The sequence below is a fragment of the Natrix helvetica genome (genome assembly GCF_964273705.1).
Source record: "Natrix helvetica genome assembly, chromosome: Z".
Taxonomy (NCBI): Eukaryota; Metazoa; Chordata; class Lepidosauria; order Squamata; family Natricidae; genus Natrix; species Natrix helvetica.
The window spans coordinates 81,529,023-81,543,181 of NC_138554.1; the positions used below are offsets into that span (position 1 = coordinate 81,529,023).

The 14,159-nt window shown below is 47.0% G+C and overlaps 1 protein-coding gene across 3 annotated transcripts in view; it reads left to right on the top strand.

Moving 5' to 3' along the window:
• GLB1 (galactosidase beta 1) overlaps positions 1-14,159 on the top strand; it is a 187,334-nt gene that overhangs the window by 58,143 nt on the left and 115,032 nt on the right. For all 3 annotated transcript variants that reach the window (XM_081969808.1, XM_081969810.1, XM_081969809.1), the window contains exon 2: positions 645-814. In XM_081969808.1, the coding sequence (XP_081825934.1) occupies positions 645-814 (170 nt within the window). The remainder of the gene's footprint in view (positions 1-644; positions 815-14,159) is intronic.

Genomic DNA, 14,159 nt, shown 5'->3' on the forward strand with positions numbered 1-14,159 from the left:
TATAGCTTTCAGGAAATTAAACTTTATAAAAATACAATTTTGAATGCCATAAAGAAGCTGAGAGATAATCTTAGCAAGCAAAAACCATGCAAACTAAAGGAATAAAATATTCCTACTTTGAGCAGAATTTTAAGGCAGCTAGGGAGCTTTGTTGGGCCATGCTTCTCTGATAAGAATAATGTGCACTCCAAGATTAGGAAGCCTTGAACTGCACCCCAAGATATTTATAAGAACATGCTTGTTTTATTGCGATCCTGTTAACTTGCCATTTATATAACCTACTTTTGTATCGTCAAACATTAACACTTTAGCTTTTTGATAATTTACTGTAAGTTGTTCTCTTAGACAAAACGAAACCCAAGGATCAAAATCCAATTTTTGTACAGGCAGTAGAATTTATATTAGTAATGATATGTTACATTTTTCCAAAATTTAAATACAGTCAAAATAGGTGTCTGTTGTGGTAAAATTTATGACACAAATCATCCTGGGGCTGAATGAATTATGTGGAACATTAATGTTAAAGTTAAAATTGACACAATTTCTATTTAACAAGGGTGATTTTTACACACAATTATTAAATTATATATTGCCCTCCACTATTTGCAAATTGAAGTTTTTGTCTAAATAATTTTCTTTCATAGGTTACATACCAGAGAAACTTTGAAATTGACTATGCTCGCAACTGTTTCCTTAAGGATGGGAAACCATTCCGCTACATTTCAGGCAGCATCCATTATGCCCGGATTCCCCGTTTCTACTGGAAGGATCGTCTCTTGAAGATGAAAATGGCAGGCCTTGATGCTATTCAAATGTAAGTAATACTAAAACTCTCAGACCCCTGAAGACAGGAATTCATCTGAGATTTATGGTTGCAGTCATTGAAAATGTACCATCTTAAAATGATGATCAGAAATGTCAAATGTTTGCAGTTCAGGTAATAATTATTTTCTTCAATAAAGAATATTCAGAGGATATATTCTGTGGTCTATATCAGGAGTCTGTGGACCAACACTGGACCATGGCATGCCAGCAACTGGGCTGTGCAAACAAACAAAGGCCCATTCATGGGATGCAGGCAGCACACAAAACCACATCCCCTTCAGTTCTTGGAAAAACTTTCTCCATGGAACTGGTCCCTGGTGCCCAAAAGGTTGGGAGCCACTAGTCTATGTAATGCATTTGTTTATTTTATTCAGGAACACATTTTATTCAGGAACATGCTTTTGGTAAGCCAATATCAGTTTTTAACAGATTAACAGAATTGGAAGGGACCTTGAAGGTCATCTAGTCCAACCCCCCCCCCCAAGCAGGAGACCCTACACCATTTCTGACAAATAGCAGTCCAATCTTTTCTTGAAAGCCTCCAATGATGAGGCTCCAACAACTTCTGAAGTCAAGCTGTTGTATTGATGGATTGTTCTCACTGTCAGAAAATGTATCCTTATTTCTAGGTTGAATCTCTCCTTGGTCAGTTTCTATCCATTATTCTTTATCTGGCCTTCAGGTGCCTTAGAAAATAGCCTGACCACTTCCTCTCTGTGGCAGTCCCTCAAATATTGGAACATTGCTATCATGTCTCCCCTGGTCCTTCTCTTCACTAGACTAGAATGCCCAGTTCCTGTAACCATTCTTCATATGTTTTAGTCATTTGTCCCTTAATCATCCTTGTTGCTCTTCTCTGCAATTTTTCTAGAGTCTCAACATCTTTTTTATAGTGTGGTGACCAAAACTGGATACAGTACTCTAGGTGTGGTCTTACTAGAGCTTTATAGGGTGGTATTAGTACCTCACTTGATCTTGATTGTATCCCTTGGTTAATGCAACTTGGGAGTGCATTGGCGTTTTTGGCAGCCACTGCATACTGCTGGCTCATATTTAACTGGCTGTTCACTAAGACTCCAAGATCTCTCTCACAATTACTGCTATTAAATCTGGTTTCACTTACTCTGTATGTGTACTTTTAGTTTTTCTTGCCTAAATATAAGTTTTTTCTCTACATTGAATTCTATTTTGTTAGATAGAGTCCAGTGTTCAAGTCTGTCAAGATCCATCTGGATCGAGATCACTTCCGGTCCCCGAAGGCGACGGACGTTGCCATCCGCTGCTTGTCTCCCTGTGGGCTCCTTTTAGGAGCACAGGCGGTCTTGGAGGGACCACCTGCCGTAGGGCGGCTTGCTGGAACCCCCAGAATCGGTGGCAGCTGCGGGGTGGTGGTGTTCCAGCTTCGCCTCAGGAGCCGGGGAGCGTGGGGGGTGCATAGCACAGCTGGGTGTCTTTGCCGAATGGATTCCGGAAGGAAATAATCAAATAGAAGTTGCCGCAAAAGTGCTGGAGGTGAGAAGTTTGCTCCAATCTCATTTAACACCATTTAATTGAGGAGCAGCAGCTTTTTGTAAGTTGTGGATTCAATCTATTCGAAGTTGCAAGATTGGAGGGGGGTTCTTTCCACCTCCCTCGGGTAAAGCAGCATTTGGACTATCTCTCAATCTCTGAATGGAGAGAGAGAGTAAAACGTTGAATTACTCACTTGTACTAACTATGTGAGAAAGATTTACATCACAATTGCAAGAGGTGATTCCTGAGTTGTTTTAAAAGCTTTATGGAAACTTTGGATGCTTTGCTCCCTGGTTCCCTGTGAAAGGGGGAGCCAAGATGGCCAGCTTCCGTCTTCTTCTTCGCTCTTATAAATAAAACTTGCCTTTTGAAACTACCTTTGAAGAAATTTCTGGCTTTATACTATTACTACCCCCCGAAGGTCTCCTGGAGCCTCTCCTATTATGTGGTCTTTCTGGATTTGGATTATTTGATTTTTTTCTTTTGGCTTGGAACTGTGATTGAGGACTAACTTTCACTTCTGGCTTGTCTGCCTCCACGGTCTCACCCAGCTGCGCATTCCACAGACGCCATTTATTTTGTATAAGACTTACACTCATCTCTGAACTTAACAAATGGGGCTAGAAATCCACCTCCTGGCAAGGCAGCCTCGGCGCCCACTTGTTTGTTTGTTTTGTTTCTTTTTATTGGATTTATATACCGCCCTTCTCCCAAAGGTCTCAGGGTGGCGTACAACATTAAAAAACACACATCCCAAAAGTTAAAAAGAAATTAACTACATATCCAACACCCCCCCCCCCCAAATTTATAAGACAATACATTTAAAAATGAGTTAAAATTAACAGGCCAGGTCGCTTTGCTGGAAAAGCCAACTTTTTAGGGCGCGTCGGAAGGACCGGAGGTCAGGGATTATACGAAGCTCCGGGGGCAGCTCATTCCAGAGGGAAGGCGCTCCCACAGAGAAGGCTCTACCCCTGGGGGTCACCAGCCGACACTGACTGGCCGACGGCACCCTGAGGAGGCCAGCTCTGTGGGATCGTACTGGATGGTGGGAGGCTACTGATGGCAGTAGGTGGTCTCGCAGGTACCCTGGGCCTAAGCCATGGAGCGCTTTAAAGGTCATACTTAATACCTTGAATTGCACCCGAAAAACAACCGGCAACCAGTGCAGGCCGCCTAAAAGGGGTATAACATGGGAGCACCTAGGTACCCGCATGACAACCTGCACGGCTGCATTCTGGACCAGCTGAAGCCTCCGGGTGCTCTTCAAGGGCAGCCCCATGTAGAGAGTGTTGCAGTAGTCCAGGCGAGAAAGGACGAGGGCATGAGTGACTGTGCACAAAGCATCCCGATCCAGGAAGGGGCACAACTGACGTACCAGGAGAACCTGGTAAAAGGCCCCCTGGTCACGGCCGTCAGATGTTCTTCTAAACTAAGCTGCGTATCCAGGAGGTCTCCCAAATTGTGAGCCTTCTCTGAGGGGGCTAAAATTTCTCCCCCTATCATCAAAGATGGAACAAGATGTACAAATCGGGATGACGGAAACCACAGCCACTCAGTCTTGGAGGGATTGAGCTTGAGCCTGTTCCTCTCCATCCAGATCCGCACAGCCTCCAGGCATCGGGACATCACGTCGAGGGCATCGTTTGGGTGGTTTGGGGTAGAGATGAAAAGTTGGGTATCATCAGCATATTGATGATACTGTACCCCAAAACCACGGATGATCTCGCCCAGCGGTTTCATGTATATGTTGAACAGGAGGGGTGAGAGAACCGACCCCTGGGACACCCCACAAGTGACGCACCTGGGGGTCGATCTCTGCCCTCCAGTCAACACAAACTGCGACCGATCCGACAGGTAGGAGGAGAACCACCATAAAACGGTGCCTCCCACTCCCAACCCCCCGAGTCGTCGCAGTAGGATACCATGGTTGATGGTAGGAGGAGCAGCCCCTGTCCCGGGCCTGCTAGAGATCATCGACCAATGCGACCAATGCCGTCTCCTTGCTGCACCCGGGCCTGAAACCCGACTGAAACGGATCCAGGTAGACAGCTTCATCCAGGTACTGGGGAAGCTGACATGCTACCACACTCTCGACAACCTTTGCTACAAAGCAAAGGTTGGAGACCGGACAATAGTTGGCTAAAGAAGCTGGGTCCAGGGAAGGCTTCTTAAGGAGGGGCCTCATCACCGTCTCCTTCAAGGCGGTGGGAAAGAACCCCTCTCTCAATGAAGCGTTGGTAATCGCCTGGAGCCAGCCTCGTGTCACCTCCCGGGAAGCTGAAACTAACCAAGAGGGACACGGGTCCAGCACACAAGTGGCAGTACTGAGTCTCCCCATAATCCTGTCCATGCCTTCGGGGGTCACAGGGTCAAACCCATCCCAGATTGTCTCCTCAAGATTCATCCCCGTTGGCTCGCCCGAATCTACCCAGTCAGAGTCCAAGCCTGTCCAGATCTGAGCGATTTTATCCTGCAGATACTGAACAAATTCTTCAGCCCTACCCTGCAAGGGGTCTTCCCCAGTTCCTTGGTTAAGTAAGGAGTGGGTCACCCTAAACAGGGCGGCAGGGCGGTTATCTGCGGACGCGAAAAGAGCTGAAAAATATTGCCGTTTTGCCGCTTCTATCACCACTAAGTAGGATTTAATATGAATTTTTACTAGTGTTCGATCAGATTTGGATTGGCTGGCCCTCCAGCCCCTCTCTAGGCGTCTTTTCTGGCGTTTCATCTCCCGGAGCTCCTCGGTAAACCAGGGAGCCACCGGGGATCGACACCGGGTCAGAGACCGCAAAGGCACAACGCGATCCAAGGCCCCAGCGGCAGCCCTATCCCAGGCTTCCACTAGGGCTTCGGTCGAGTTGTGAGCAAGGGATTCAGGAAAAGTCCCAAGCTCCATCAGGAACCTTTCGGGGTCCATCAGGTGCCTGGGCGGAACCATCTAGTCGGTTCCGCCTCTTTGTGGCGAGGGGTAGCGGTATGGAAGTCAAGCCTGATGAGAAAATGATCAGACCATGACAAGAGTTGAATAGAAATATCCCCTAAATCTAGATCAATCATCCACTGCCCAGAGACAAAAATCAGGTCGAGCGTGTGTCCCCCATTATGGGTGGAGTCTTGAATTAACTGAGTTAGATCCATAGCTGTCATGGAAGCCATGAACTCCCGAGCTGACTCGGATGTCTCGCCAATGGAAGGCAGATTGAAATCCCCCAGGACCATGCAGCAGCTCCGGCAGGGCCAATGAAACGTAGCAGGGAGACAGGTACGTAACAAAAAGGCCCACCTGAGCTCCAAGGCCCCACTTCACAAAGAGGGACTCACACCCGCCTATCTGAGGCACAGTGACCTCCTGAGGTCTGAGACTTTCCCTAATAACCACCGCCACCCCCCCGCCCCTGCCCTGGGCTCTCGGCTGGTGAAACACCCGGAAGCCTGGTGGGCATAGTCTCTGGGCCGGAGCTTCGCCGCTCCAAGTTTGCTGCCAAACACTTTTGCGTGTTATTGGCCAGTCCGCCTGGGGGGCTGAAGAGCGCCTTGTAGCGAATCCCCGAGAAGAAGCGCTTCCGAGGCGCAAAGGCAGCAGGAGGCACTGCTTGGCACTTCTGAGGCGATCTATCCTCCCCCCTGCCCCCCCAGTCCTCCCTGCCTTGTCCCGCAGAGCGGACGCAGAAGAACTCGGTGGGACGAGAGCAGCTTAGCAGCTTCGTCTTCGGAGCTTCGCCGGGTTTTTTGAGTCGGGCCAACTTGAGAGACTTTGCGGTCTTCAGCTTGGACGACCCAGAGCAAACGATGGCGCTTTCCAAGGAAGCGCGGTAGGAAAGGAGGAACATTTTAAGTCTGCGGGCACGGCGGAAGACCTTCCCGGAGAGATCGTGATGGCTGGAAAGGAAAGAGGTTTCGCTTTCAGAGCTCCCGCTCGGCTGGGCTCCCGGGAGGGCTTAGGCGGTCGTGGCGGTGGCAGCGGCTCCTCACATTGCTGGGGCGCTGCTTTAAGCTGCCCTCCTGCAAACGAAAGGTGCCTCAAGGCTTTGGCTCCTGAGATCGGTGCGCTGCCATCCAAAATGCTGGTACCACGATCGCTGCAGCGCCCGCTTTACCTGCCGCTTCTCGGGCGGTTCCAGGTGGCAGAGATCGTAGTAATAGCATTTTGGATGGCAGCGCACCGATCTCAGGAGCCAAAGCCTTTGAATCAAGTTTGATTGTGTCCCATCTAGCGTTCTCCAACCCCAACCCCAAATCTCTCCGGATCTGCTTATTGCTATTGCTGCTATTGCGCCCAGCTACTGTATCTCTTTGCTGCATGACAAATCTGGGCGGATTGGGGGTGGGTGGTGGAGAACGCTAGATTGGGAAGTTAAAAACCTAGAACCAAGTTTGATTGTGTCCCATTCTAGGTTTTTAACTTCCCAATCTAGCGTTCTCCACCCACCCATCAAACTTGATTCAAAGGCTTTGGCTCCTGAGATCGGTGCACATCTTCTATCACTCATAGCTTCCTCCAATTCCTCTTTCTTTTTCCCCCTTCCCCTCTCCCCCTCTCCCCCTCCCTCTTCCCCTAATCAATAATTAATTTTAAGGGGTATTAAGGGGTAATATCGGCTCTTATCGATAGATTAGCATACTATATAAAATCAGCTATCAAAGGATAGAAAAAGAAGGAGAGAGACTTATTTATTTGTAGCTAGGTATGTGTTTATATATATAACAATTATTATATTACTATATTTCTATTAATCTAAAAGTAAATTCTAAAATTCCTTATAACCGTTAATTGTCCTCTGTCTTAGATAGTAATCAACTCATCTCCTTAATCAATAATAATACCAATAATATCAAAAATAGTAAAATTGATAATCTTATAGCAATAACAATAACAATATAGTTCTTTGATAATAGTATTATAACATTAATTCCTAACCCTTAAATTCAATCTTATATATGACCCTCTTATATTATATAATTATATAAATATTCTGAATCCACTTAATCTTCTTTCTTTCCCTCTAAAATCGTTTCTTTTAATAATGGCCAAAAGTCATTATTGATGTTCTCCAATAAGCAGATATCTTCTATCCAAAAAGTATAGTCACCAAAGATTCTGCTTTCTATTGAAGTAAACCAGAGAGGTAAATTCGAGATTTTGCCAGTAGATGTCCCTCTTCTACAAGCTGTCAAGATACAGACAAACAAAATGCACAGTCAGTGAGAGTCATTTTATTTGTCTGTTTCTTCTTCAGACCTCTTTTAGTTTTTCTTTCAATAATTTACCTATTTTCCTCTAGCGGCTTCAATGTTATCAAAGTTGTTCAAAACCAGTTCTTCTTGTAATAACTAGTTGAGTTTAAATTCGGCTCCCCAGTCAGTTCAGAGAAAGAAAGAAAAGTTTCCTGCCTCCGTTCAAATATCAGATCATCTTGCTTGCTTCCGGCATCCAACTTCGCTCAGCACTTTCCTCTCGCTGCTACAGTGTGTGTGTGGGTGTGTGTGGGTGGATAGAAGGAAAGATCCACTCCCAGTCCGAGCTTCAAGCCCCTCAGCCTCCAGGGCTATTTTGGAATAAAATACCTATCACCAAGATCAGGAATCAGATAAGCTACCCACGACTATGCCACTTCTTCTGCTTGATCCCTGCTTCCTCTGACTAGCTGTCAGCATTGAGATGGCCATGATAGGTCACCCACTTCCACACCCACAGTTATGAAGGAGATTTCAAGCCCAGACCACGAACCGCCGTCCTATGGTCGCACCAAACCACCCATCTTTTCGGTTGTCCTTCCAGGATACCTCCAGCTTGCAAAAAACTTGCAAAAAACCTCCAGATGCCAAACCCAGCTGCTCTTCACGGAGCTCTCCACTCAAGCAGCTATTTGCGTTGGCAACTAGCCCTGCCTCCCTGAGCTTCCCAAGATTCTTCAGTTGTTTCCCCTTTTAGGATTTTCATCCAAGGAATCTTTCCCATGTTCTTTCTGAGTTTATTAAAATCAGCTCTTTTAAAATCTATGACTGTGGTGTCATTATATTCTACTGCTTATGTTTGTGTTATGTTGAATTATTGTATGGCATGATTACTCACCAGAGGTGGTATCCAGCACTTTCTGACCAGTTCTGGAGAACTAGTAGCGGAAATTTTGAAGGGAGAACCAGTAAATACTACCTTTGACAGGCCCCACCCTCTTCTATTCTCAGCCTCCCGAGTTCCAGCTGAATGAGGATTTTGCAGTAATCTTCCCTTGGAGTGGGGAGGAAATGGAGATTTCTCCATCTAGGTGGAGATAGCATCCAGAATGGGGTTGACCTCGTCTGCCTATTGATTGGGCTGAGTCTGCCAAAGCTGTTGTTTAGACATGCCCTTGTTGCTAATTCCTTCCAGCTTTTTCAACTCAATTTCTCAGCAGGACAGATCTATCAATCCTTCTCTGGTCACCTTTTCTAAAAGATTTGGACTTTAACATCAAATAAATTTCACCTTGTGAGAAGTACCAGTTGACTCCCTCTCCTAGGTAGAGTCACTGGTTTTAGGAGCCCTCAGTGGCAGGGCTTCGGCTTCTGTCAAATAGATCTGACAGTTAGAATTGCACCTGGTTGCAGAGTCTTGCGCTCTGCTATTGTGATTATGATTAATTAAATAGGAAGCTGTCAGGTAGTCATTGCAGAGGCTCTGCTGCCACTTAGATGCCAAACCAGCTGAAATTAACTTTCAGTGGTCTTTGACTCTGACCTAACTTTGTCAGACAAACAGAGCGGTACACCTTAGTGCCTCACCTAATAGCGGCTGTCAATGGCAGCCATTTTAAGAGCTTCGCGCTCTTTTTGACCGAATTAGCTAACTTAATTGAGAGAGCAAACAGTTCTCGACGGATTTCCACGCCGCTATTCCTGGCCAGTGCGGGGAATTGGAATCCCCATATTATTTAGGCTGCCTAAATCAAGTTTAATTAGACCCACATTGTTTGAACTGTCTGTGAGCTGCTGGGAAAGAGCAGACAGCTCCGTGATATGCGAGATTTGGCAGCAGCTGATTCACACAATACTGCACTTATTGAAGTAATCCGTGGCATCTAGCATGCAGCTTGAGGGTAGCAGAGCTGCAGTAGAAGCAGTGCAAAGGGCAGTAGAACTGGGGAGCAGCCTGAGGCACAGGGGTCAGTCCCAGGAGTCTCTTCAATGGCTGAGAAGCCAAACACCTCCAGTTATTCAAAAAAGCGCAGCTCCAAGGCCAGAAAGACTGCTAAGGCTGTTAAAATATCTAAGGCTGCACAGAAAGATGAATGTAGAAGCCAGAAGGCTCTGGAAAAGATCTGCAATAAGGCTAGTAACAGACAGCCTCTCCTGTCAGATTTAGGAGGCGAAGCTAGGCAGTCTAACTCAACTGACAGGCTGCAGTTGTCACCAGACGGAGCTAGAGAGCAGGAAAATTTCCAGTGCTCTATTCTGCCTAGCAACAGCGCAGATGTCTGGGGTTCTGCAGATATTTTAACAGTTTCTGCAGCCTCTTAGAGCCACACCAGGGAGCGGGGGAATGGCTGTTCCAGAGGCCACTTTCGCTCCCACAGCTGGTGGGCTTTGCCCTGAAATTGGGTCTTCAGCTCCTATATGCAGACAATCATAGCCGAGGCAATAAAACAGGGCATTGCTGCAGCCTCCAACAATATGAGAGACCTTCTGGAGGATTGGCTTATTCATTAGATCCACCCCAAAATATCAGCTCCCAATTTCAGGGTGTATTTCCAGACCGTGCATCCCAGATACCAGAGGAAGATGAAGGACAGAGAGACAGTCAATTATCTGAGAATGAGGATAGGGGCTAGATAAGCCAGCCTTTATTGGACTATTCCAACAGGGCTTATTTTGGTCTCTGCTATTTAAGGAGCATAGTGTGGCTTGACGGCTCCACACCTATGCAGCATGGATCCATAAACCCTGATCCAACTATGTCACTGCAGAACCCATTACAGAGTCTGAGGTTATTTCATCCCCTCAAATTTTCATTGATATGGTTCAGCGACAGTGGGCTTCTCGGGGGACTGCCACCAATCCATCAGCTGTGGATAAAAAATTTTATAACATGGCTCCAGACTTTTCCAAGATTCTACAGGTCCCAAAAGTTGACATGTGGTTAACAGTGCTCCATATGTCAACCACCATGCCAGGGATCCAGAAGATTGCCTCAAGCCTCAGGACAAGGGTGCAGAGCAGATGCTGCAGCGAGCCAATCAAGCAGTGGCATAGGTGGTCCGAGCATCTACAACTGCTTCATTCTTCAATAGAGCATCTTTGCTGTGGCTTCACCAGATGCAGGAGAGGATCCCAGCGTTGTATATCAGATCACACCAGGACTTGAACAAACTTGTGGCCACAATCTAATTTTCGGTGAAAGCCACACTCAACGCCGCAAAGTTTGCTGCCAGATCCATTGGCTCCACAGTAGCAACCCACCATCTGATCTGGCTTTGGCAATGGCAGGCTGACAGCAGTCACAAATGGCGATTAGCTGCAGCCCCTTTCAAAGGTGAGCAACTCTTTGGTGAAGTTCTGGATCCTTGCCTCATTGAATCCAAGAACAAGGGGAAGATCCTACCTTCTGTGAAATGGAGAGGCACCTTTCGTCCATACCCCTCCCATTGGTGGTCAATTGGCCCTATTTGCTGACCGCTGGGAGGAGACTACATCAGATGCTTGGATTATGGAGACTGTGAGGTCAGGTCTAACCTTGGAGTTCCTCTCCATGCCCCCGATCAAAGACCCCTTCTAAGAAGGCCCTTATGACTTTGGCAATTCAGCACCTGCTGGAAATTGAGGCCAAAGAATGGGTTCCGGAAGGGCAACAGGGGCAGGAGTTTTACTTGATTCTGTTTGTGATTCCAAAGGCCTCGGGGGTTTGGAGGGTGATTCTAGACTTAAAGAGGCTTAACCGCCATCTTGTATACCACCGGTTCAAGATGTACTCCCTTCATTCCATTTTGGAAGGCATCTGGCGTGGCTTTTTTCTTGTCTCCATTGACCTCATCAAGGCATACTTACACATTCCCATTCCACCCCAGCATCACCAGTTCCTCCGGTTCCACTATGTGGGCATCCATTATCAATACACAGCCCTACCATTCAGTCTCTCTTCTGCACCTAGGATGTTTACCAAAATTCTGGCTCCATTGGTTGCCCATCCGAGGGCTATTTCTGTCCACGTCCAATTTTATTTAGATGACATACTTATCCAGTCCTCCTTGGCCTGTCAGGCTACAGTGGACTTGAGAATCACCATCCAGACTCTCAAGTACCATGAGTTCTCTATTAACCTAGAGAAAAGTCATCTCACCCCAACCTATCGCATATTGCATCTGAGAGCCATTATTGATACCTTGGCGTTCCAGCTCTATTTATCTCAAGAGAAACAGACCAGCCTTAAAGAACTGGCAGTTTGGGTTAACAGGGAGCGGACTATGTCTTTGGCTATGCTATCATAACTCCTGGGCACAAAATGGTGTCCTGTATCTCCATTGTTCCTTGGGCATGCCTGCACACCAGGGACCTTCAATGATTTCTTTTACCATTTCAGAGGAAATGCAGAAACAACCCAGCAGTCAAGGTGTGAGTTTCCCTGGACGTCATCTGGTCCCTTCGTTGGTGGATGTCCTTGGCCATCTCCAAGGGATGCCTTTTCAGGGAACCAGACTGCCTAATGGTAACAACAGGCACCAGCCTCTCTGGCTAGGCAGCACATCTCTGTTCATTGATGACCCAAGGTCAGTGGGGGCCGAGGGACTGAGGCAAGAGTATCAACTGGCTGGAGCTAAAAGTTGTCCACCTGGTCCTGAGACACTTCCATCAGACAGTGTCAGGCAACCAAATCCTGGTGCTGATGGACAATGTGGTCACCAAGGCCCACATCAATCGTCGGGGGGGGGGGGGAACTGGTCCAGTGTGCTCATGCAGGAAGCAAAGGCACTCTGCCTCTGGGTGGAACGACACCTACTATTCATTGTAGCCGAACACATTTTGGGGGTGTCAAACGTAAGAAAATGAAGACTCTTGAAATGAAGTATTTCAAAAGGAAGCTTTTATTAAGTAGAAGGGATACCATTAAGTTCAAAGCAACGACTGAATCCCCTTAGGCAATGGAAATAGAATTAAAGCAGTAGAGACCCCTCCCATTAGTTAGAATGCAGATTTTAGCCAATACACAAGTGTGAATATGTTTCCTTTATCAACTGCCCTGAGAGCCCAATAAACATACATTCCCATGGCTATCTTCCGTTACACAGTAAAGTGCAATGTCCCACACGATCATCATAAACATTCCCCAAAAGATTAGGGGATCTCAAGGTACTTCGGTGCCAGGAAACCAGTTGTAAAATATAAGTTGTCACAGGCACTGCTAATAAATAGACTCCAAGGCCCCCCTCCTCCCAATTGAGTGGCAGTATCACTTTTAGGGATCTGACAGGCAGACTGGTTCAGCAGAGCTTCAGTCAACCATGCAGAATGGTGCCTGCACCCGTCACTATTTCAGGAGCTCACGGATTGGTTCAGCCTCCCGGCAGTAGATCTCTGCAACCCTGAACAATGCTCAACTGCAAAGGTTCTATTCCAGGTTTCCTGCCCCAAGGGCAGAGGGGTTAGATGTTCTCAGGAGCAGATGGCCTCCAGGACTAATGTATGCCTTTTCTCCCCTCCCTTATATCCCAAGCATCACCCGGCAGGTCATCTCAGACAGGCAGGCAGATATTCTCCTCCTTGCTCCCCACTGGCCCAGGCAGCTATGGTTTCCGATCTTGTAGCCCTCTCCATGACACCACCAAGGAGGATCTCTCAGGACAGGATGTCACTCAGCCAGGGGGCACTGGTCCATCCGGACCCATAGTGGTTCCAGCTGATTGCTTGGTACTTGAGTGGAACGTCCTGAGGAAGGACAATTTTTCCTCCAGGGTCATCAAAACCATCCAGGCCTCTAAGAGGCCTTCCACAGAATGCATTTACATCTTGACTTGGTGGACTTTTTGCACCTGGTGTATGGGGAAAGGGATCTCTCCCACAGGGATGACTGTTCCACAAATATTAACATTTCTCAAGGATGGCCTGGACAAAGGCCTGACTCTGAATACCATCAAGAGACAGGTGGCAGCACTGTCTTCTGTGCTGACATGAGGGAAACTACAGTCCCTGACACAGCATCCCACGGTAGGCTGATTTTGGAAGGGAGCAATCAACCTGCATCCACCTGTGGTGCACAGGTATCCTTCCTGGGACCTGACCAAGGTCTTGAACTCACTCGACAGACCTCCTTTTGAGCCCTTGCAAGCGGTCACTTTATGTTTTCTCGCTCTTAAGGTGGCATTCCTGGTTGCAATCATGTCAGCCAGGAGGATTTCAGAACTGCAGGCCCTCTCTGTAAGGGAGGACCTCTGTATTTTCCACCCTGACAGGGTAATTCTTCGTCTAGATCCCTCCTTCATTCCCAAGGTGTGCAACTGGTTCCACAGAGCCCAGGAGCTGATACTCTCAAACTTCTGTCCGGCTCCCTCCCATCCGCTGGAAAAGAAGTGACACACCTTTGACATGAGGCGGACTCTCAAGAGATATTACCTACAAAATGAGAAACCCCAAACCTTGCAAAAGGAATATGCCCAAATTGTACATAATAATGACCAAACAATTTCTAAAAGAGTTGACCCCTTAGAGGAAGAAGACAGATGGAAACATGACACACAGACTAAGTATAAAACTCCCATCCAAACCAACCCACTCTGATGCAGCCCCACTGGTTCTAAGCAATCAATTTCATGGATTCTCACTAGAAGAAAACATGCAGACATATAGAAAAG